This window comes from Pelmatolapia mariae, linkage group LG16_19 (genome assembly GCF_036321145.2).
Source record: "Pelmatolapia mariae isolate MD_Pm_ZW linkage group LG16_19, Pm_UMD_F_2, whole genome shotgun sequence".
Classification (NCBI taxonomy): Eukaryota; Metazoa; Chordata; class Actinopteri; order Cichliformes; family Cichlidae; genus Pelmatolapia; species Pelmatolapia mariae.
The window spans coordinates 57,968,639-57,994,048 of NC_086241.1; the positions used below are offsets into that span (position 1 = coordinate 57,968,639).

At 40.5% G+C, this 25,410-nt stretch overlaps 1 protein-coding gene across 1 annotated transcript; it reads right to left on the reverse strand.

Annotated features, from left to right (window-relative positions):
* Window positions 1-6,358: 6,358 nt before the first annotated feature.
* Window positions 6,359-22,410, reverse strand: tmem229b (transmembrane protein 229B). Its single transcript, XM_063498127.1, has 2 exons — window positions 22,178-22,410; window positions 6,359-9,791 (listed from the first exon to the last, which is right to left on the reverse strand). Exon 2 carries the CDS (start codon window positions 9,737-9,739, stop codon window positions 9,143-9,145), a length of 597 nt encoding a protein of 198 aa, XP_063354197.1. The 5' UTR covers window positions 9,740-9,791; window positions 22,178-22,410; the 3' UTR covers window positions 6,359-9,142.
* Between the last annotated feature and the right edge of the window lie 3,000 nt (window positions 22,411-25,410).

The window sequence follows — 25,410 nt, forward strand, 5'->3', positions numbered from 1 at the left end:
GAGGTTGTTTATGTTGTTTGTATCCCTCCTACCACCTCTGAATCAGAGTTTCACATACTGTAATAATTCAATAATAGCTCGCTTAAGTGTTTGGTAATAACACCTTATCTTCGGTGGTTAACTCTGCACTTTTAACTACATTACAGGGACTCATGATAGCTCCTCCACACTTTCATTTCAAACAATTACCCCTGATATAAATACATGTAAAGCAGCGTGGGAAAGCACTGTTCCATCTCGTTATGCAAAGCCTCGTAGTAGATAAGCTGTGACCGTTAACAAAACGGCAGGTTTCTAGAGCGCTGCAGATGGAAGTTCAAACTGTCAACATCAAGTATGCACAAACCCCTGTTGTGGTTTTACACAGGAGCTTTGCCAGGTACTAACTGGCAGGCTCAGAGGCAAGCTGATTATCCTGATAATTCAAAATACAGATAGTTTTTATTCAGGATGCGTCATCACACAGCTCTGGGACACAGCTCTCAAAGTGTCTCATTTCACATGCCTTAAGATGGGATATAAATAATGAGTGCATCTGTTTTAAAAGGGACCTCAGGGAGCACAGCACACCTGGGAAGGAGGAAAGGTAATCCAGAACATCTCCGAGGTGATTAAAGCTACGCTGGAGCACTTTTTAGACCAAAATATAAATACGTATATTTGTTTCTATTTATTACAAAGCTCCCCCAAATAACTGTATATCACTGGCTGTGCCTTTTAGTTATAGTGAGGAATCTGCAGCCTAGCATGCCATGCATTACTAAACCAGATTGCATAATAAATGTTAAATCTGGGTTTTTCCTGGATTAAAGTAGGCCTTTGGGGCTGTGCATGTGTGCACAATTCAGCTGCATATTAGTAAAATAATAACCTATATATTAATTTTTTTGAAAGAAAAATGAAATTAAATTTGATGTTGTGATTGAAATCCATCATTTTGTTCAACTTGAAAACATTCAAGACAGCTGTCAGTCTTCCCAGGAATGGACATCCAGGGAACTTCACCACAAGGTCATATGATGTAAAAAAAAAAACCCAAGAGCTACATATCAGAATCTACAGGCTTTAGTTAGCATGTTAAATGTTAAAATTCATGACATACAACTGGAAAAACACTGCTCTTATGATAGCACGGTTTAGGTTTGCAAAATTGCATCTGAACAAACCACAGGAGTTCTGGAACAAAGTCCTTTTGATAGATGAGACCAAAGTGGAGATGTTTGGACATAATGCATAGCACCACATTTGGTGAAAACTAAACACAGCATATCAGCACAAAACCATGTGTCAAGCACAATGGTGGACGATACTTATTTGGGCTTGTTTTGCAGGCAGGACCTGGGCAGTCGAATATGAACTCCTCTGTATACCAAAGGTCATGTGAGGCCATCTGTCTGACAGCTAAAGTCTGGCAAAAACTGTGTCATGCCACAGGACAATGATCCTAAGCACACCAACAAATATCCAACAACCCAACTGAAGGGCTGAAAAAGAAATGAATGATTGTGTTGCAATGAACTAGTCAAAGTCCAGACCTCAACCTGATTGAAATCCCCTGTGACAGACTGACCGGTATGTCAAACAGAACATCATTATTGCTGCTAAAGGTGGTCTTACAAGGTGTACTTTTTACACACAGCTTCTGCATTTTGGGTTGGTTTTTGCTAAATAAACAATGACATGGTGTAATACGACATGTGTTGTTACTGTATATCAAATTTTAGGCCTACTAAAGACTAGATTTTTTAAATTTCTTTATATGTATACCTTAGAATCAGCACAAAATATATATAAATAACATAATTTTAACAACCTGGTGGCACTAGAGGCTTAACAAAGTCAATAGTATCCATCTAGTTCTTGATAATACTAAATAAATAACAAAATAAAATTGAATTGAACACTGAAAATTGAATTAAATTGATACATAAATGCAACTACAGCAGTGGCTAACTTTTTAACTGGAAAAGAGAAACATATGATTAGATGACAAAACTTTATGTTCCCAGTTGCTCTTTGTCACTGGTGTTAACGTGTATCCTTAATATGTGGACCGAAGGATTGAAGTTTCCATTTTGCATATGGAAGCTGCATATTTAACTATGGTAGCCCTCCAAATTCCAGCATCTAGCCCAAGACTTCAGTCATCGTGCCATGTGGATGCCATGGCAAAATCAAACATCCAAGTGAGCAGATTTATTTGGCCTCTCTATTGCAGCGTGAAGACACAGGAGTACAGTAAGGTCAAGGAAAAGAAAAGTAAGTGATGAACATGTAGCTCTTCATCCTGTGCTGGTCCAACCCTGACTAGAGGAGGGCCTGACTGCCAAGCAGCCTACATGAGAGGAAAAAGTGACTAAAAAGGTCTGCGATTTCCAGCAGGATCTGAGCAAAAGACCTAAACTCTGTCCAAAGCTGTGAAGGCATGAATGTGCTTTAGCAAAAGCCTGACGCATTCGCTCATTCACACGTCAAACAAGTTTCCCTTCAATGGAGAGCTCTTTCTTCACTGGCTCTGATTCAGTGGAAATGCAAATGTTAAGGCCTTGCCTTGATTCGATGGAACGATTCGTTTTGTCAGTCTGCCTTCCCAACCAAACCTCGGCCTCCGACCCCACCCCCAACACCCTTAATGACGCTCACTAAATGAACCATAGCGCTGTCATTCAGCCCAGTGCTTCTCAATGCCAACCTGACATTCAGCTGCCGTCAGTCCCTTCCCTACATGTACACAAAGTCAGTTTAGCAAATTCAGTATTGCAATAAAAAAAATTTTAACTTTAGACTGCCAGCTATGCTTTGAGAAATCTGTTAAAAGACAGCAAGAAGGTTCTCAAAGCAAACTTACATTACTCTATCTTGATCATTTCATTTACTAATGTTAAACTACCTCATAGAGACTCAGCTTAGTACCCTAATGTATTCTCTTAGGAGAGGACTGGGAGCAAGATCTTTTCCTCCTTCAGCCCCCAAAAAAGATGCTTGCCCAGAATCGGTGAGTGTATTTTAAAAGCTTGTTTAGCTATAAACACTGTAAGAATTTGGAATGGTACAAGCAAACAAAAATCAACCAAGAAGAGTTTTCGCCAAATCTTTGAGGAGGGCCTCAGTAGAGGTTGGAGAAACTTTAAGCCCATTTTCACATTCATACAAAATAGAACTAATAAATAGAGCTAAGTCAGACTTCATAATTTGCACCTATAAAGACTACTAGCCTGCTTAAGAGTTCTGATTTCTCTCCGGCAATGTAGTTTCAGTGAGGTCAAGCTGTTGAGGATATTCTACATTAATGCTTGGACTTTAATCCACTTCCTGTTAAGCAAACTCTAGACCTGACACAGAGAACAATGAAGTCACACAAGAAAAGCCCGGTGAAACTTAAGCTTAACAAAGTGCGGGGCGCGCACACGAGCAACACAACACACTCACAAGACAGGTCTTAAATTCCCGCCTTAGGCAGTACACTCACAGGTTCTGAATGTCCTTATTTGGAGTGCGAAAGAGTGATTGGAAGAAGGGTGATGAAGCCACTTGCCGACAGTGCCGACTGAGGCAGGGCCACAGCAGCTTTGTGCCAATTAGTGCATTCGGGCGTGTGAAGAAGACAAACCCTCTTACAGGTAGGTAGGCATGGCTCTGCCGAAGGGCCCCAGGGCCAATTGGAACTCAAAGCCAATTGATTTGACAAGGCATGTTAATGACCCATATTCTCAGTAGCTGGTGCAAGGTGTGGTAGCAAGGAGGGAGGAGATGGAAAATTTTTTCTCTACTTCTCTTCTACAAACACAAATCTGTCAGCGCACCATCATGTAACTAAACAAACTCCAGTTTTATTATGCTTACATAAAATGCTGAAGTCAGAGCCTGTCATAAATAAATTACAGGTTAAAAACAAAGATGAGTGAAACCTTCATATTTGATGGGCAACTCGACTGCTATAAAATTCTACGAGTGTGCATCATGAAAAGTTACATTTTAAACCCATCTTTGTCCCGTTGCTTGGAAAGCACAGCCATAAAAACTGCCTACTCGACAACCTAATCTTTCAGCAGACTGATGACTCAGGATCAACCTGTGTCCTCAAGCTGCCTGTCCGCTCGCCTGTCGTTGTTGGTGAAAAAGAGCCATCGTGTGGTTAAAGAAGTAAGCTGCAGCTTGCTGTGAACACATGATAAGTACCTACTATAATATAAACACCTATAGGCCAGGGTGTATAATCTAGGTCACTGCAATTTACACTCTAAAAATGGGCTAAAAATACAGTATTAAAAACAATAATGCTATAAGACTATAAGGTTCTGTGTTACATGGTTCACTACTGTGATTTAGATGGAAATTTGTCAACTAGTAGCCCTGAAAATAGGAAATAGGTGCAGTGATTCACTGAAAGCTGTGCAAATATAAATGTGTATAAAGTATATAAGGTAAAATCAAAAAGGTTTGTGGATTTCTAATCAGCTTGAAAGTCAATATCTGGTATGATCTGTGACCATTATTCTTCCACACAGCCTGAACTCTCTTAGGCATTGTCATTTCTTTTAGTAGTGTTCAGAAATAGTTCTCCAGGTGTCTTGTAGGACAATCAAAGTTGGCATTTTTCTAGATTCAACTAGAGAAATGTGAACAAATTGTATGTTTTTGCAACAGGCTGCAAGTACTAGTACTAGTTGGTTGCTATGTTTTTAGGTGTAGACACAACACTGCTTTATGGTCCTGTTTTTATGCTTAAATGAGTCATAGGTCAGTGTTAAGTGGCTCAACAAACAAAAGGCATTCCTCTGAAAAGGGTCAAGTACAACGACTGGACTAAAAATGAGTGAAAAGGAGTCCAAAGAAAAACTTCAAAAAACCTTTGGACAGCCTGGAGTACCACGGAGTTGATGTGTGTTTAAGGTCTCTTAACTATAGACTGTAGGCTTGTGCTTTGCCATGAAAAGTCGTTTTAATTTGAATGTTTGTTTTTTAAAAACTTTTCATCACCTCACCTGTTTAATCATAACAACCTTGAAAAATGAAGAAAACCATGACGAATACCGGTCTCAGTCGTACGTGTTTCTTTGTTGCTAATTTGCATATATTTGGTGTTTGGACATGTTAGCATGCTAAAGTTAGCATTCCGCTAACAAGCCAATAGTCTTGTTAAAGCATCCCTTTGCTGTCTCTCTACAGCAGGTATAGCAGGTACAAAAACAAGAAGGTTTTCCACAGAATACTCACCCTTATTCTACAGATTTTGAAGTATCCTGAAAATCTTTACTCATTCCCAGGATGGAGAATATTTTGCAAGATTAAAACTATATAAAAATAAAGAAAATGACAGAGAGGAGGAGGGATAGCAGATAGTGAACCAGGAAGTGCAGAGGATTAGTAAGGAGGAAGTAGGGAAGCTATGAAGAGGATGAAAAACGGAAAGGTGGTTGACTCAAATGACATGCCTGTGGAGATATGGAGATTTCTGGGAGAGAGGGCAGTGGGCTTTTTAACCAGACTGTTTAAAAACAATCTTAGAAAGTGAGATAATGTTTGAGAAATGGAGAAATAGTGTACTGGTACAGAGTTTTTAAGAGTGAGATGATGTGCAGAGCTGCAATAACTACAGAGGGATAAAGTTGATGATACCATGAAGCTATGGGAAAGAGTTACTGATGCTGAGGATGTTGACGGTGAAGTATAGAGGTCAGAATAAATTGCACTCTGTCTTTGTGGATCTGGAGAAAGAATGTGAGTGTGTCTGCTACAGTTTCAGATGTAACCCTGTGAAAATCTTCCTGAAGGAAAGCACTAGAACATGGAGTGACCTTGAAGTTCTCACTCAGAGCACCAGTTACTCAATCACAGGGAAAGTTGCTCATCCCTTGAGGATATGAGCATTTTTGTAAAGCACGTTTGATGGCCTGCTCTGTGATTTTTCATAAGCAGCAATTAGCTCGATGTTAAGAAGTCAAATGTTCAAACAAAGACTTACACCTGCTTAATCTTGGACTGCAGATGTTTTCCAACGCTGAAGGAGGGTTTTAATGTGTGAGCTGTTCCCCCCCCCCCAAAAAAAACCTTTTATATAAGTTTGTTTTGTGTTCAAACTGTATGGATGTAAAACAACTGATTTCATCGTCCTATTTACTTTTAATTCTGGGTCTTTAGCCAAGCAGGAGAAAAGATTTAGTTGTGTTACTTTTCAGGAGTAGCCATGACCTGATCCAGAGGGAAATCTCTGCTATGAGCTACTGTACAGATATTCATTGTACCCTGAAGAATCTGGGGTTGTCTTTGAGTGAAATGTGGGTAAATGTATACATTTTGTTAACAGAGATCGTTTAAAAAAAAAGGTTCCATGCAAACAAATATCAAGATCCAATAAATATATTTAATCCCAGCAACTGATAAATCATACATGAACAAAAAACAAAATGATTGATATACAGTACAGTGATTTCACTAAAAACCTGTACATTTCTTTTTTTGTTTGTTTCTTTAAAGCAACTGTTACAGTGCATGGGGGGCTAATAATCAGCAGGTTAAAATCTGAGTTTGACGAGATAATTTTTGCACTTGCACATGCACACTGGAGGTAAAAATACCAGAGTATCAACTTTAACACACTTTACATGCACACACAGAGACAGTGTCTCTGTACAACACCCTATGCACACTCAGCACGCCTTCATTCACATATTGCAGAGAATACACTTGCATTTTCTTGTAATTTCTTCCATTAAAGCAGTAGTACTAATTAGCTGCATACCATATTGTAGTTCATTGGATTTTAAAGAGAAGTTAAACATAGCTGGGGCATAGATTATATTGCTTTTAAGCCTTTTGAGTCACATATGAAATAAACATGTTAAAGTCAGATAAAAATGCCATGGGGTTAAAACCACAACATGTTTTTTGTTTTTTTCACAAGTTTTTCTCTACACATTATAGTTTCCATTGTAGCATAATAAAAGTTGTTTTCAGTGTATCCACCGGGTGGCAGCACTTCATCCCAGCTTAGAGAGACAGTGAAGGGAAGCCACTGCATTTCAGTGACGCAACACGGATGAAGGTCACCGTTTTACAGAGTCCATCAGTTTCTAATAACTGCTCAAGTCTAAGTTGATCAAGCACAGTGTGTCTTTCCTGTAGAACATATACTTTTCAGCAATCATATTCTATATGACATGCTATCAGTATATGCTATCAGTCCTCCAGTACATTGAAATCAAAGTGAAGTGTCTTACCTCTTTTACATTTAAACAGTTAGCACCACATAGAAAGAATGCCATCGCTTCCCGCATATGGAGGCAAGTGTATGCACTTCTTGATCCTTCTACCTCTAGATTACCATTATTCTGTGTGGGTTACCTGCTTTTAAGACATGAATGTTAAAAAGTGTCAGAGTTTTGAGCATTTTAACCTAGTTGCGCTGATAGTACGGCTCCACTGATGCACTCTGCCTCACATGGAAACATCCAGCGTAATACCAAAGAGGTCAAATTACACATCATGAATTTATAAAACACATGAGCAACTAATTCCATTATGGCAGAATAGTGAGTGTTTCTTCAGTGAATTATTAACAAATTCTGCTGTGCACTTCCTCTCCTTCACTTAAGTCGGCAACAAAAACAATGGGGACAGAAATGGAAACCTAAAGACCAATAATTCGATGACTCTTTGTAAATTAAAAAAATGTTTTTTTCTTGGAAATCAATACTTCACCTTCGGTGTCCATCCATGAGATTCTCTGTTCACAGGCTTCACTTGTTCAGCAAACATATCCATACGTGTGCACTGTAACTGGACAGGAAGGAGTATTGTGTTCCAGTGAACGACAATTACATACATACATGAGGCATGTGTGGCCTCGACAACATTAAAGCAAACAAAATGCAGACAGCGAGCCGTGTGCACGTTTTTGAACAGCTGCAAAAAAAAAAAAGCACATTACCGAGAAGCTTTGTGCTTTATGCTGATGGTCGTGACTTGTAACCATGACAGCAGAAAGGCGTCCCTGCATTTATTTAGTGCCATCATATAAGCTTGCAGACACACACACCTACAGTCACACACAGTGGCGGAGAAGCTGCCATGCAAGGCCATGACCTGCTCAACGGGAGCAGTTTGGGTATCAACGTCTCACTCAAGGACACTTCATCATGCAGTCAGGAGACAACAGGCAATCAACCCTGATAGCTGGTGGACCAGCTCCACCTTCTGAGCTACTGTCATTAACACACAAGCAGCAGACTGATTGTGGAGAGACACAGTATGGCTGCTGAATGAGCTCTGTAAAAAAATGTCACATTATATTGGAAGACAATTTTTTCATGCATTGTTTTTGTTTTTTGTTTTTTTAGGCATTGTGGGTATTCTCTAACTGCAGAGAAACATTCGTCGTGACATAAGCTGACAGATGGCGCATTGCTTCCTGGGTGGACGGTATACTCTCAAAGGTGTCGAATACAAGTATTTTAATTTGAAAGTTCAGTCACTGCTAACCAGCTCACTCAGGCAAGCACTATATTGTGTATCGATACCAGCAGGCTGTGACACAAAAGCTCCTTATTTTTAGCCGTGAATGACCTTTCAAAATAAAATGCTGGTATACAGCACCTTTAAGGATCCTTTTGTAGCTACATTACTACAGTACTTTGAATAATACTAAAGGACAATATGTACATTTTAAAAAGGACATTTCACAACCAAGCTACTTTTTACTATGATTTCTACACAGCAAGCATTCTGCTTTAATATAGACTGATGTGCCCCTGAAAAACATTAATAATGTATTTGTTCGTGAATTAATTCCTCCACAGGACAATCACACATACTCTTTGCAACAGTAGTTCTTTTACCCAAACACTGTGGGACAGGAGAGAGAGCCCTGATCTCCTTAAGGTCAAGCCCACATGGAAATGGGTGGTGCGTTATGAAATGCAGCAAACACAGCAGCATGTAGTTAACGGTACCCCTGTGTTAATAGTGTGTGATTTGGGCATTTAAAGCCCCAGTTAGGTGTTTGTTGTCTGGCTGTCTGCATACCAGCCCAGTCTGCACAGCTGTGTGTCTTCACCTCACACAGCTGAGGGGTAGGACTGCTTATGAAAAGGAGGGTCGGATTGGGCTGGTTTGGATTGTGTCATTTTATCAATTCCTTGATTCATTCTGCTTTAAGGTAGCCATTAGAATTATTTCCCATCCCTCTGCTCCTCTCTCTCCTTCTCCCACCCCCCACAGTTCCTCCATTCCCTCGGCCACCCCCAGCATCTGATTGATGGTTTGACCAACCATCCTCGGGCCCTTCGTGAAAGCGCAGCCTCAGCGTTTTCCGGATGACGAGGCGCTCCACAATGAAGGACGCGCAGAACCAGGGCACCGCGTACTCAGCCGTGATCAGTCCCATAAAGTTGTAGCGGAACTCAGAGTAGTCCCAAGGGCAGGCGTTGAATTGGCGCAGCAGCAGCCCCGTACCAAACTCCCACAGGTAGGTCCATAAAGTGTAGATGATGCAGCGCAGCAGCACGGGGCAGCGACCGCGCAGCTTTAGGTACATCTGCTCCACAATGAGGATGCAGGTGCCATAGATGAAGAGTGCCCATACACTGGTCACGCCAGGGAACTTCCAGTTGCAGTTGACCACAAACTCCCAGGCTGCAGTAAACATCACCTCACAGAAGTAACCATGGATGGCGTACAGGTACCAGCGTGACAGCGCTGTCAGAGGAACGGGAGCCTCTGGGGTTTCCGATGTCACCATCCTTCCTCCTCTCGCCTTCACACAGACTTTACTGTAGCAAAAAAACAAAGATCTGAAGGAAAAGGAGAGAAAGAAAGATGCAGAAAGATGACAAGCAGGCAACAAGACACTGGTCAGGATACATATTAATTCTAACAATTTTCAAGTTGTAATCTTTAGATTGTATTTATAGCTCGCATTCGTTCTGCTATAGTTATTCAATGTATTAACATCCATTTCTTGTTTTTATTGTTAGTGTCTCTTTCCATCATATCAGAGCTGTACTGACTTTTTGATCATGCAAACGTCAAGGTATGCAGGTTTTTGTGTAGGAAGGAGGAAAATCAGTCGACTGGAGCAGTGGAACTATTGAGGAGTGAAGATTTGGTTATTACGAAAAACAAGAGCAAAATGTGAAAGCGCAAAATGTCCAGGACAGAAACAGCTGCATAAAACTGATAACACAACTTCAGCTCTGCACAGACAGCATGCTAACACAAAGGTAGCAAAGAAGCATGCAGACTCTGGTCCAGCATCCAGAGCCTGTTCTTCAGTTGGTAACAAAGGCAGCTTTATCAGGCGTGTGACCTTCATTTCTATCTGCACATATTTTGAAAGTAGAATCGCTTTGAAAACTCTTTAGGCTTGTTTTCAAATTTGCTTTGTTTTTGTCCGTTTTGCGTTTATATTTAAAAACTAAAAAAGATCTTGTGTGTCCTCTTTAGGATAGAGATTTAATGGTGTGTGGGGCTGTAGCCTCAGGTTTATGTTGTTAACTGATAATTATGTGATAATGTATTTCAAGTAATATAATAATCAGTGTAACACATTATTTTCTCCGGCAAGTAATTACATAGTAATTACAGTAATTTGTAATATACTACAGGGTTTCTTTTTAGTGAAACTCCAACCCTGGGTGTGTTGAAAACTATTCACACATGTGTCTCCTGTACTGTTTGACTTTCTACATTCACACCTATTTTTCATTGCAACTTGACCACAGTGTGGAGGTAAGACAGCGGGGATTATATTGTTTTTCAGTTTCCTTTTCATTTGTTTATGAACTTGTCTGCACTCTTTATGAGTTTGGCCCCCAAAGAAACTCTATCAGTATCTTACTGGAGAGTCTGAAAACAACATACAACAACAAACATACATTACTTTTCCTGATTTTAAATATTACAGCTCCTGCCAACTTCTGAAGTAGTGATGACACAAGTGTACGCTGTCTGGGGTCTACAGCTATTTGCTGTTATCTTTATTAACAACAGTTTGCCAGGACTGTAATCTTGGATTACAACTTTAATTGTAAATGGTGCCAAGCCATAGTTCAATTAAGGACAAGGTGATGAAATACTGTACTGACATCAGGAAGGTTAAATTAGAGACTAGAGGGCTGCAGAGCACTTAAACTCTACGCCCTTCCCTCAGCTGATGCTATTTACTGAGTGACTGCGGGTGTTTCTTATGTAAGGTATAGCTTCATCATCTGACTACCTACATCATGTGCTCTTTTTCTAAATCCTGCAGCTTGACACACACACACAGGCTTTGGTATCAGGTATCAGAAGGCCCACGCAGGGCTAGATCCTTCCTCTATTTAAACACTGCATGTCCAATAAAAAAACACACACAAAAGGAAAACAGCTCCATACTGGCAGGTTCAAGGACTACATAGTTTATAAGACCACTGTGTGTATATATCATCTGCTATACAATGTTTCCAGAGGAAACTGTGTCATAGTGGCAGTTATTATACAATAGCTCATAACCGGTCTGTTAAATACAAGCTCTGAGAGAGGTTAGGAGTACAAAAGCTGGTTTGAAGAACAAAAGCTGATTTTTTGGGGCTATTTATTCCTTCAAAGGTTTGCTGGGGCCCAGAGTGAGTCCCTGGGGATTAGCACATTTCTCCCAAACAAGAAACAAGGGTTTCATGTGAGGAACTGGGCCACAGCGATGGACCAACTGACCTCCCTAAACCCTTTATACCATCTTTTTGTGGCTCCCTGGGAAATACTCTCCTTCTCATCCCTTCCAGCATGACTGGGTCAGCCAATAGTTGTCAAATTTTGTGAGCATAAGCTTTACCCTTTTGCAAGAACTGGTTCCCGTTAAAGGGTTTACTGCATCAGAACAGCTCCTTGTGACCTTTATGAAAACAATCAAGTAAATTTCCCTTTAGCGCCTAAAAGATAAGCACATTAATGAAATGAAAAAAACACTGAAAATTCAACACATTCTCACGTTCAGGGTTCTGAAATGACACTGAACTATCAAACATGTAGCGAGTGAATGGTGCTGATGGGTATATGTTATTTGGATGGAGCCAGGCTAGCAGGTTCCACTTCTTTCCACTCTTTGTGCTGAGTATGCTGACTTGATTCAAGCTTAAGCCGTATAGCAGGGGTGGGCAACTCCAGGCCTTGAGGGCCGGTGTCCTGCAGGTTTTAGATGTGTCCTTGATCCAACACAGCTGATTCAAACGGCTAAATGACCTCCTCAACATGTCCTGAAGTTCTCTAGAGGCCTGGTAACGAACTGATCATGTGATTCAGGTGTGCTGACCCAAGGTGATATCTAAAACCTGCAGGACACCGGCCCTCGAGGCCTGGAGTTGCCCACCTCTGCCCTATAGTCTGTGATCAGACATGAGTGGTATGGATCTGCTAATCTCACTCTCGACGTGATAGTGACTTTACCAAAATGTTAAATGTACAGTGCTATGTTACACTGTATTCACAGACTATGTGTGCAGGATTGGAGATGACCACTTGGTCTGAAAAAATGCACCATCGCCCAAGTCCACAAACTTGCATTATTTTTAATAACCAGCAGGGGGCAATACCTGCAGATGAAGCCTATGATAATAGGCTTCCTAATGCTATATTGACTTACTTTCTCAGTAGAGCAGACAGGGGTAAGGTGAGAGCAAGATGAGTATGCCTGCTATCTGTCTCCTTCCAAGAGAAAGGAGACAGATAGTCCATGGCACCACCTATATCTGACACTTGACCCAGTTTACTTTCCATGTAATTTACAGCTTTCCCTTCTGAAACACTTCAAAACAAAAGTCATCCTTCAGGAGTAGATTTCCGCAGGAAAAAAAAAAGTTAAATACCTGTATACATATAGTGGTTAGCTTAATGCATTTTATTCATAGCATCACGTAGTGTAATCAGGCACTCATGAACCTATATCCAAAGAGGATTTAAAACCAATTCTGCGTGAGATGACCAAATCACAAAAGTATTGCATACTGTATATATATATATCCCACTGTGGCCAAAGCACATGCCCATGTTTTCTCTGTATTCTCTGTATTATTGTGGGGTCTTTAAACTACAATATAACACGCCTTGTTGCGATTTGGTGCTATATAAATAAAACTGAATTAAATTGAAATGAATTATTCTACTGTGAAGAGGATGAGGGAACATTCAGTAAAGATGCTGTTATTAAGAAACCTTGACTTTCTGGTCTGAATACATTAGAACTTGTAAAAAAAAAATGTGATAGCACTAATCTTTACCATTGGTGACTGGTTTTTATTGGAGTTAAGATCTGTGGCCACTGCTGATACCTTTAAAAAGAAGCTTAAGACCCACTTTTGCAGGCTTGCTTTTATTTAGTTTGATCTATTTATGCCATTTATACCATACATGGGGGAACCTGGATACTAATGTTTATTGATGATTGATGATGATTGCGGATATAAGTAGCAGGATGAATTCTGTGTGTACAGGGATATACCCTCTTCTCCGATTTAGCCAAATGCTGCAAAACTGATCAGATTGTGCTTCACTGGGCAAATAAATAATGACTCAAAGCAAAGTGCAAAAAGCAACATAAGTTTGCAACTTGTCCATTGGCTCTGGGCTTCAGGCAGGCATTGGCTATGAAAGATTTGCATCCAAATTGAATCTTCTTGAAGCTTCTGAAAATGGGGCACTATGCATGAAGATGGATGTAAATCTTTATACTTTTGTTAAAGCTCTGGAATAAAAGCTGAGATCATATTTTTATAGAATGTATGTAGAGGCAAAATTTTTACAAATGTGTCATAAACATATGGAAATGTAAATCGTGGTCCTATTTAAAATAAAATTAGCAGGATTTCTTTGAGATATGTTTACTTTCTCACTGAAAAGTCAGCGTAATAAGACCACATCCTCAGTTTCTCAGTTGATCCCCCTCCCACTTATGGTAGGGGGGAAATAAAGAACAAGGCTGTGGTGATGGTCAAAATGTTGAACTGAAAATGGCCTTAAAAGAGTTCACAAACTAATAAGCTTCCCATTCTCACTCGAGTATCACATGCCTTAATTCTATTCCCACACTTTCTTCTTTCAGTTCAGTTCCCCCTTCTCTCTCTTTTTTTTTTTGCTTCACTGACAGCAGTCTCATGCCCACTAAGCCGCTAATGACGAAAAATATGCGAGGCGACATTCAGCCGTCTAACCCTGGACTTTGTGCCAAAGGGCCTATAGATATATTCGGGGGTGAAAGAAAAGGCTTAAAATGATTAGTAGAGTAGTGCAGCAAACATGACTAGCTTTATATAAAAAGAAATCATTTTCATTGAAAGTATTGAATATAGGTGGGTTGTTTCTTTCTCTTCAGTAGGTTCCTCTGCTATTGTAAAGATGTTTTGGTTCTACTTAAAGGTTCAATATCCATAATTATGTATTTCATGTCTTCAGTGTCTCCTGAAATATATATCAGGGACCTCAATATTATCAGACTCGCTGAAATATTCAGCCGCCCAACCCGTTCTTTACACTGCATTTCAAAGTGTTAACACAAAGATAAGATTACAATGGAAATCTCTCTGATTGTTTACTGTGCAATGTGTACTTGCTTATGCAGTTTCGTAATAGCGCAATCCTTTTTCTTAGTTTTTTGTACCATATTGTGATGAACGTGGGGAACTTGAAGCAAAACGGTAACATCCTCATCCACCTTCACTACCTCTGCTCCATGTAGCCTCACTGTTACATCTGCCTACCGCTAATTCACACACAGCTTCTACTGAGCTTCATTTCTCATACTTGCGCATACTTCTCTGCCACTCCTGACTTCCTCATGCAGTACCACAGTTCCTCTCTTGACATCCTATCTTATGCGTATGATATATCAGACGAGAATGGGACAACATTCCCAACATGCTTATGTTGAAACAAGAAATAAAAATGAGATGTTACACAAATATGGCCTAATCTTTGTGAGACATGTTGCTGTCATCAAATTCAAAATGAGCTAGTATATTTTTTTTTCCTCAAAAGCTTTTCTGGAATTGAAAACATTAAACTATGACGTGAAAAAAAACTTATTCGGTTCAATCTTTTGTTACTTTGTTAATTTGAATCAATTTTAAATTTGGTGGCTGGTATCCCTAAAATCGCAGGGAGGTTGTTTTATTATACGTTGAATGTTAACACTGGACACCACAGACATTGCTACCTGACCTTTTTGCTCGATTTTTGCTTTTTTAGGCAAACAGTGGGGGTGCTGATGGGAAATCGGGGGAGAGGTACTGGTGATGACACATACAAAGCTCCCTTGCTGGTTGATGTGATTACATTGTCAGCATCTTAAAAGCTGACAGGACACCTCTGCTCCCTCCTTTAAATGTGTGTGTGTGTGCGCGAGTAGGCATATCTATTGACTTGTTGCCTCAGCATGACACAGTTCACACACTGGGTGCTATTTGATTCTGCTGCTGTTGCAGTCGTTGTAGGATATCGCCCACCAACCCGCAACTCCAACGTTTCTCTCATCGGGCCAAAGTATTGACCAGCAAGACTCTTTCCAGCTCCTGCTGCTGGGACCCGCATCGCCGTTGCACTCTATTGAGCCCCGCGACGGGACATCACAGTCTGATGGTGATCAGAATGGCAGATGTGATGGAGCTGCCCGCTTTGTAAACCTCAGTATGACCATGGGGAGACACAACACAGTCAGGGTGCTCTCTGAACTGAAAGAGGGGGAAGTGTAACCACGGATTAAGAGGGGTTTGCCTGAGGACACGAGGGTAAACACCAGCTATGTGTGAGCTTTTAAATGAAAAAAAGCTGAGGGTCTGGTTGAAAACAAGGGTGTCAAGTCTCTGAGATGCATCTCTTGACAGCAGTGAAAAAACAGAAGAACGGCCCAAATAAAACACACCAAATCAGAATTCAGCCAAAGTCAATTTAAAAAAGTAAAGATACACACAGATACCTTTACATTACTAACAGTATGCTGACAGCTGTGAACTCTGACACCATATCAGAAACACACCACGTTGCAGCACAGGATAATCCCTTCATGTACTATATATCTCCCTGTGGCACGGATCCCAGGCCTATGCAGACTTTTAGAAGGTCACTTTTTGAAGGCTGCAGTGGAGTGTATAGAAACCAGCAATATCCATTGCAGCTAAGCGTCAGTCACCAAGGTGACCTAACCACTGCTTCATCTCCACTGATGGAAACAGCACTGCAGGCGACATGCCCTTGCTGTAATCAACTTGAAAATACTGACGCTTTAAAGCAAATGTATTTATGTTTTGTGCCTTCTTCTGCTGAAATACACCAGTCAGAATTGCAATGAGCACACATGATTAGCCACTGGTGCTAAAAATCCAAACAAGTTCCAGCTTCTTAAGTGAAGATTTTCTAAATGATTATTAACCCATTAATTCCCCAAGAGGGTACAGAATGCTGCTAGTTCTATGACTGGGAATCTGTTGGACTGCTGTCCCTTCCTTGATCACCATTAGCTGATCCTGGTTAATACTGCTTTTTTAGAAGCATGATGAGCAAGTGGCAAGAAGTGTGTGTTTAACAGGGCCTACGTAAAAATGTCGAATAAGAGTTAGGGGTGCAAGAAGGGGGATGGGAAAACCTACAGAGGTATCGCAAAATAAACTGATCCCAAATGATTCCAGAAGGCAGGTCGATCACCCCTGAAACAACAAACTGCCACTCTCCTAAATATCACATCTACCTTTTCTGTAAGATGAAGCAAATAAAAGTTCCAATACACCAAAACACACTCAACAAGCCACATCTATATGGACTGATCTATTTACAGCTGATCCCAGTGCCTGCACTTAAAAGGCAGGGTATAAAACCTGGCATCAGTAAGACACAGGAATGTGATAAGCATTTAAATGTGAGGATGTACACTATCCTACGGTCTTGAAGGAATTCATCATGGTGGGCAGTCACACAAAGATAGAAGTGTTTTTTTCTGTAATGCAAAAAAAACAAAAAATGTGAAAACTGTGCAAATCCTTGGCCAGTTACTACTTTCTAACCTGATTTCCATGTCATTGCATTTTGTGTATATACCTATTTTATAATTTCTTTCCACTGTGATGCACTTTGCATTGTATTTATGTGTATCATCAATGAAGGTTATGCATCTGCATGACATCCAAGAATCATCGCCTCTATGGCCAGTTGTAGGTATAACATTACTGTAACCACATTATATTTCTTTTCTTTTATTATGTAATCCGTTGTAATCACATTACAATTACCAATCAAGCAGTTGTGTTTTTTACATGTGATCCATCATCTTTTCAGTGATCTGAACAGTGAGCTTTTTCCCCCTCTTCACTTGAACTGGAATTAAAAAAATACAAAATAAAAAACTATAGCTGAGACATTCACAACCTCTGAGGAGTGGAGAGATAGACATATGAACATTACTTTTATTAAAGGAAGAGTGCTTTTTCTCTTTTTTGCCAGTCTCATAAAACTATTCGATACTGTTAGCGCAACAGTGATGTTTTTCAAGCATCTGTGACTATACTGGGAGACAGGCCTGTGATATATACATTTCTATAGCAATGCCATGCATGTACGTTCCCTAGTGCCCACAACAGCAAGACAAGCCCGGGCATTTGCGAGGAAGAGCCTCAAGTGCAGCCTCATCTGGAGCTACTTCAACAACTGTTGCTGCTAAAAGTGAAAACCACAAACTTGTTTCACCGCTTGAGGCAAAAAAGTACAAACAGGCTGCAGAGGAGATATTAACAGCTGGTGATGTGTGGTCCAAAAGTCAACAAATGACTCAAATAAGCATTGCTGGAGCACTTCATACGACAGGAAGAGCAAACAGTGGATGGAAATTATTGATGCAGTGACCGAGGGCTTTAAGGAGGTGGTTTAAAAGCTCGACCCAGGCTACACCATCCCAGGTAGAGAGGGTGTCTCAGTTTTATTATGTGGCAGTATTGTCTGGACAAGTTGCAAGGTTAAACTGGTTGAGCTGTTAAGTTTAAAGTGATTATTTTATACTCATACTAACACTACCGAGGCTCCATTCGTGCTTGGATATGACTTGTGCTGTGGCACTGCTATTGCAGTACAATCCTGCTGCCACCTTGTTTTTCAATAGACTCACAGTTCAAATTAGGAAGTATGTCAATGACAGTAGTCACTGGAAAAGAAGGATGGAAACTGTCCTTTAGCTTCCTGAAAGCTGCAACCATCAACAAAACACTCTTTTTTTCTATCAACGTAGAAAGAAATTAGTCCTCAGAAATAATTTTAATGCTAATTTTCTAGAAATATGACATAATTCTGGGGCTATTTTACCAACCTTTATTAGGAGTATCATGAAACCTTGTTGTTATTTATTCGTTACTGTACACCACTAATGTAAACTGTATATATAAACAGACGACAGAAGATCATTATTCTAAGAATCCTTATGATACGGTCATACTTGCTTCTCCATTTGTTTTATGTATAAGGCAGGAAATTTTCATTAGAATCTGTGATAGGGGAATGTTTGTATTTTGGTCTGAAAACTGTTGATAAACTATCCCTTTCCACTATCAACACAACCTTGGTGCTTCGGTTAGAGGAGGTATACTGATGGATGTCACCTTTGAGTTAGCGCTATCGTTGGCAAAAATTTTTATTCCAGTCTCTGGATTTCGCAATATCCATGATATATATTATAAACAAATGAAAACAGATGGAATTACGAGACAATGATACCTCGATGCTAAAGACAAAGACACACTTCTCCCTCCTTCCTTCCTTCACAGCATCCCCCTAATTCCAGAGATTCCCCGGGGCCACGTAAAGTATCCGAGCTGCTGATAGAGCGGGAGAGACGCCACGAGGACTAAAAGCCTGGACACAGCAGTGCCAACAGAGGCTCATATAACTTTATAGTAGGCATTCTTTCTATATCTGCAAGGTGAAGGCCTGAACAAAACAAACAGAGCGGTGGGGGAGGAGTGCTCTCAATAAACCGAGTGGTATGAACGCTGAAGGGTTCATTCTCACTGATAGAAACAAATATACCTGATTACCTCTCAATGACCTGATGAAGACTGCGATGAAGACTTTATTACACAAATCAGGTATTACTCAGATTTGTTGATAGAAAACTTTTTTTTAAAGAAGAAAAGGTGGGTTTTTTTAATATAAGGATGTTTGGTTACTGCAGTGTTTAGATATGTCTCCAGGGTCTCCTCTTTAAGTTATAGTTCCTGAAATTCATTAAATTGACAGTTACATTCTCGATTATATAAGCTTACGGTTATTCTGAATGGCCACACATAAAACGGGAACACAGAGTGCAGACTCTCCTGTAAAAGCACTCGGAGCGTTTCATTCAGTTGTACTCCTGAAAAGTGACAGAAATAGCTGAGGAGCGTCATGAATGAAACAGGAGAGCCTGACAAGAGGAGTGACTTCAACTCTTTATTGCTTTCTCAGCTCATGCAGTGACGTGGGATTTCCAAAGCTATCTGACCATCAACGAGCAGTGCAGAGGAAGCGTACTCTGTGCTGCTGGTAGGAATAACATTACGGAGAATGATGTCTAAAGATAAGCGTGTTCGGGTATCCCGGAGGATGGAAATGCACTGGGTTGTTTTCTGTATAGTTAAACTGCATGTCCTTCTGTCATACTTCTTCTCTGCCAGCCTATATGTCAGTTTATCATCACTTCTTATTACCCAATAAATATCTTAAGAATTACCCTTACATGCGCAGACCTTCACAATCCCCAAAATACTGTTATATTGTTTTCACAACCTTCCTCCAATCACACTCATTCCAGCTCTTGAGCTTTTTGCAATTTAGTGGGAGGCCCTAAGATATTGGAGCTAAGCCCTCTATCCAGGGTAGCATAGGGGTCATGGACCATAGATTAGAAATCTTGGAGCGGCTGTAAAGAAAGCAGGAGATTTACTGACATGGTCATCATGCTGCAATGGAGAGTAATGTCTCTAATGGAAGGGTGCAGGCGCATGTTAATCTTCTATCAGACAGCTTCGTAATCAATCTTTGACAGCGCATAATTGAGATTGGTCTCGGTGCACAGGTTTTAGAAGGGAAGAGATCTTTGAAAAACAAAAGAAGCTGAGTGCTGGACTGGCACCTGCTCTGATCAGAGTTTAATACTTGAGTTTTTTAAACCATAAACTCCATAAATCAGGATGTATCCAATAATGATAAACATGACACTAATGTGCTTAGTCGAGAACACAAAGACAACTTAATGGAAATGCGCATTTTTCACCAGCATATACCAAAGTGTATAAGTGCAAATACAGAATGAACCCATGCCTTGCGCCTCTTTTGTGCATGTATTATAGATGCCTCTATGTGGATGTAATTTGCGATCAATATCTTCAGTTCTCTCGCTCAATGGTGGTTCTTTTTAACTAATTGAAGACTGTTAATGCAACCCTAAAAATATAAACGTACACTTACCGGCCACGTCATTAGGTATATCTGTTCAACTGTTTGTAAATACAAATATCCAATCAGCCATCACATGACAGCAACAATGGAAGTAGACATGGTCAAGACGATCTTTTGAAGTTCAAAGTGAGTATCAGAATGGGGAAGAAAGGTGATTTTGAACATGGTTGTTGGTGCCAGTATTTCAGAAACTGTTCCTCTATTTTTCTGCGCAACCATCTCTGGGGTTTACAGTGACAGTTGTATGAAAAAGAGAAAATATCCAGTGAACAGCAGTTCTCAAATAACCCCTGTAGCAGAAGACCACACCAGCAGCCCTTTGGCCAGCTAAGAACATTAAACGAAGGCTAAAGTTTGCACAGGCTCACCAAAACTGGACAAAGGAAGGCTGGAAACTGCTGCCTGGTCTGATGAGTGTTCATTTCTGCTAAGACATTTACATGGTAGGCTCAGGATTCACGGAAACAACATGAAAGCATGGACCCATCCTGCTTCGTGGATGACCAGTGGAAAAAATATAAAGTGAAACTAAGTTAAATGAACTTCACAGTGTGGTGAAAATGACAACAACAAAAAAAACGCTGACACTGTTGTGCTGGTGTTGACTGAAATTCACTTTTTTTATTGTCTTAAAAATGTGGGGCTGTGAAGTTTCCTTCACGCGTCTTAAAAAGTCTGATAACTCAAGAGGTTAGCAATTCACATATGTGTATGAAGACAGGTAACAGGTCCATTTGTACAGCTACGTTAATTTAGATGCCCACACGCTGATAAATGCAGTTTTTTCAAGCATTTGCATTTCTATTAACGGGTCATTCGGGGAATCCTCACTGTGAAATCTAGTGAATGGCTTATAAATAGGTCCAAAATGTCAATAGAGTCAGTGTAAAAGGCTGAGGCGGGATATAGGCTACAGAGGCAGCAGCAGCAGGGATTATCTCACCCCAAATGATAGTGAACTGCAGGCCTTACATGGAATAAATCAATGAGGGATTTTGAAAATCCAAACCCCATATGGCACCGTGTTTCTGTAAAAACACATCCTACAGTGTGACCATGATCCAGAAGAGAAGTCATGACAGAAAAGAATCGCTTGTCTACTTGTAATTAGATGTCCAAAGTCATCTTATCCTGTCCCTGGAAAACTACGGGCCACTGCGCAGGCCCGGCTGCCGAGACTCCGCTGCAGCATCACGCCTCCTTCCTACTGAGCAGTGCGGTATGGTTATCCTTGACAAATAATAATTAAAAAGACAAGGTTCAAAACAGAGAGGGTTTGAAAACACTCGCTTTCCTCTGACAAAGCTTCCGCGTAATGAAAAAGACACACTTATACGCGCAGGTTGCTTTTATAATGCGCTCATGTACGCTTACATATCCTTATTTTAACAGGTGCAACAGCCTAACTGTGCACAAAACATGTTAAGTAATGACCGGTTCGACCAGTTTTGACACAGGATGTCCAGCTGTTTTTCCCAGCCACAGTGTACTAAATTTGCGGCACGGTTAACAGAAACGCGGCTGCACAACTATCAACTTGCAAGGAAACACTCATTAGTAACAAGCGGGTGAAATTCCCACGGTTGGATACATTACGAAAACCTGCAAAATAATAACTGGGGAGCCTCACGAATACTTGTTTTGATAATGGCTATTCCTCCTAAATCCTAACATGTTGGCTACATGTCGCTGAGCTCCAGCAGACCGACGTGAATCATCGTCTGTGCATTTCGTTTACCTTTCGGCTGAGCTCTGCGGTGTCCCTCAGCACACAAGCCGGACGATCAAATGCATCTCCCCCGGCGAGATTGTCCTGGTTGACTCGGTGTCCGCTTCCTGCCGCTCATCTGCCGTCCCCGGCTTCTCCTCCACGGTGTCTCTACTGTCCGATGAAAATTGACACATTTTACTTCACTGCAGCAGCAGCGGCACCAGCAGCACATGCTCAGACAGACTCACGCAGTTCTTGCATCTTTTGGTTAACCGTTTCTGCACCGGAGCTCAGCGTGTGCGAGGCTTCAGGTTGTTTATTATTGCGCTGGAAGTCAGGTGGAAGCCCTCTCATTCAGGTAGTGTAGTGTGAAGTCACAGGACGGAAGAAAACCATACACACACGCCCAGCTGGACAATGAATGGCCTATTTTAACAATTTAACTGTGTTAACCTCATGTAAACAACACAGGTAAAGACTTTTATGAAGGAATAGTTCCGCAAACACTGACTTGGAATGATAGATCGACTTTTCCGAGGCTAGTTTAGTCCTAACTGTCACTGAAGTTGGATTAAAAGTTTTAAATGCAGTTTTGTTTTTGATATCCATACCCTGGCAAAATACTTGAAGAGTCACGCTTTTATGCTTGCCCACCATTTATAAATCCTACATTATAGCAGGTCTCACTATTATCTTATAAAAGCCTTCAATTTCACTGTTGCTGCTGTCTGTCTGTCACAAATTAGGCTTGACAGTAGTCTCCACCCTGTCTGCACTCACTTCTACACCTCTCTTCTGCATCCTCCATTGCTTTAGATGATTGACCCCAGTTATTTAAACTCATCTACCTTCACTGCCTCCTTCATTGTCTCCTTCTCATTCACACGCATATATTCTGTCTTGCTTCTACTGACTTTTTCCACTTTTCTCTAGAGCATACCTCCACCTCTCCAGGATTTCCTCCAGCTGCTTCCTACTCTCAATACAGATGACAAAGTCATCTGCAAACACCATAGTCCACAGAGACTCCTGCTTTCCCTCCATTTGTCCATCATCACTGCAAACTGGAACTCAGAGCAGATCTTTGATGTAACCCCCACCTTGAACCCATTGAACTGTCTTGCTGTCCTCATACGTGTCCTGCACCACCCTCACGTACTTCTTCTCTGTCACTCCTTCCTCATGCAATATCACAGTTCCTGTCTTGGGCCCCTATCATATGCTTTATTGTCCTGCTATCATATGCCCTGTTGTCCTGCTAGATCTCAGTGCATTGCTCAGTACCATTTACCATAATATTTAATTGCAGAGATGTGCAATGAAATATTATGGTGCAGTATAGTGCAGTATCTTTAATGTTGTAGGAATTAAAGATACTGCACTACCCTTTAAATCTTAACTATCTAATAGACTCCAATTTTTTCATGTAAATGGAAAGTCCTCATTACACACTAATGTTAATTATGGCATTCCACAGGGTTCTGTGCGAGGACCAATTCTGTTTACATTATGGATGCTTCCCATAGCATGCATTTTCATTCCTATGCAGATGATACACAGCTCTATCTATCAATAAAGCCTGATAATGTACACCAATTAGTTAAACTGCAGAAATGTCTTGAAGACATAAAGACCCGGATGACCTTAGTGAAAAGACTTTTTTCCCATTTTAGACCAGAATCTGTTATTCAGTGTCCATATTAAACAAATATGTAAAACTGCTTTTTTGCATTTGCGCAAAATCTTTAAAGATTAAAAACATCCTGTCTCAGAGTGATGCTAAAAAACTAGTTCATGAATTTATTATTTATAGGACTATTGTAATTTATTACTAGTGGGCTGTCCTAAAAACTACCCGAAAAGCATTCAGCTGGTCCAGAATGCTAAAAAAAAAGGGGGCTAAAAAGAGAGAATATTTCTCCCGTATTGGCTTCCTGTTAAATCTAGAATCAAATATAAAGTCCTTATTCTGACATATTTGATTAATCAGGCCCATCTTATCTTAAAGACCCCATAGTACAATATCGCCCCAATAGAGAACTTTGCTCTCAGATTGCTGGCTTACTTGTGGTTCCTAGGATATTTGAAAGTGGAATGGGAGGCAGAGCCTTCAGCTTTCAGGTCTCTCTTCACAGTTTGGATTTGGGAAACAGAAAGCCTCTCTACTTCAAAGATTAGACTTAAAACCTTCCTTTTTAAAAAACATATCCCTTAATTATGCTGTAATAGTCCTAGACTGCTGTGGTTCCCTATGAGTGTTTCTTCTTTAACAACCCTTTTCAGTCACTATATGTTTATAGATCACTCCACATTTCATTTAGTTAATTAGGTATTGTGAAGTGCTGCCTCTTTTCTTGTATCCTGTCTTCATCCCATCACTCCCAAACAGTCGTGGCAGATGGCTGCTGCTTTTTGAGCCTGGTTCTGTCTCAAGTTTCTTCTTGCTAAAATTGAGTTTTTCATCCCCACTGTCACCAAGTGTTGGCTCATAGGAGATCATTTGATTGTTGGAGTTTTCTCTATATTTTTGTATCCCTACTTTACAGTATAAAACGTCTTGGCATGACTGTTGTTATGATTTATATAAATAAAACTGAATTCAATTGAATTATTACAGCTCACCCTTGTTCTTCACACTCAGTACAAGTACAAATCTTCTCCATTACATTCTCTCACTCTCCAGGCTGGTGTAAAAAAATCTTGTCAATCCCTGTCCTCTCTTCTAAACATCTCCATACTGTCACAGGTATGTCATCCAGACCCTCCACCTTTCCACTCTTCAAAACTAATCCTATGCACTTTCTGATTTACTCAATGTCCTCCATCCATTCTCCTCTCTCTCATTTTCTTCATTCGTGAACTTCTAAAAGTATTCCTTGCATCTTCTCAACACACTCTCTTCACTTGTTAGCACATTTCAATTTCTGTCCTTAATCACCCTAAGCTGCTGCACAGCCTTTCCCACTCAATCTCTCTGTCTAGCCAGCCAATACAAGTCTTCTCTTTCCTAAGTGTCCAGCCTGACATACAATTCACTTTAAGCTTTTTCCTTTGCCATCTGTCTCTTTGTTATACACTTAGCTCCAAATAGTCCTAATTTCTTTATGCTCCTGGCCTTACTTCCCTTCCACCTGCACGCACAACATATCTATCTATCTATCGCTCCTTTATATCAGCCAGCTCTCCCCCTTTAGTCCCTAGTCTCACTTCTACCTTATCTCTCACTGCCTCCTAACATTTCTTCCCCCGTCCTCTTTTTC

Bases quoted from the DNA above. Each gene is read 5' to 3' on its own strand.
- tmem229b (XM_063498127.1), bottom strand. From the start codon at position 9,739: ATGGTGACATCGGAAACCCCAGAGGCTCCCGTTCCTCTGACAGCGCTG.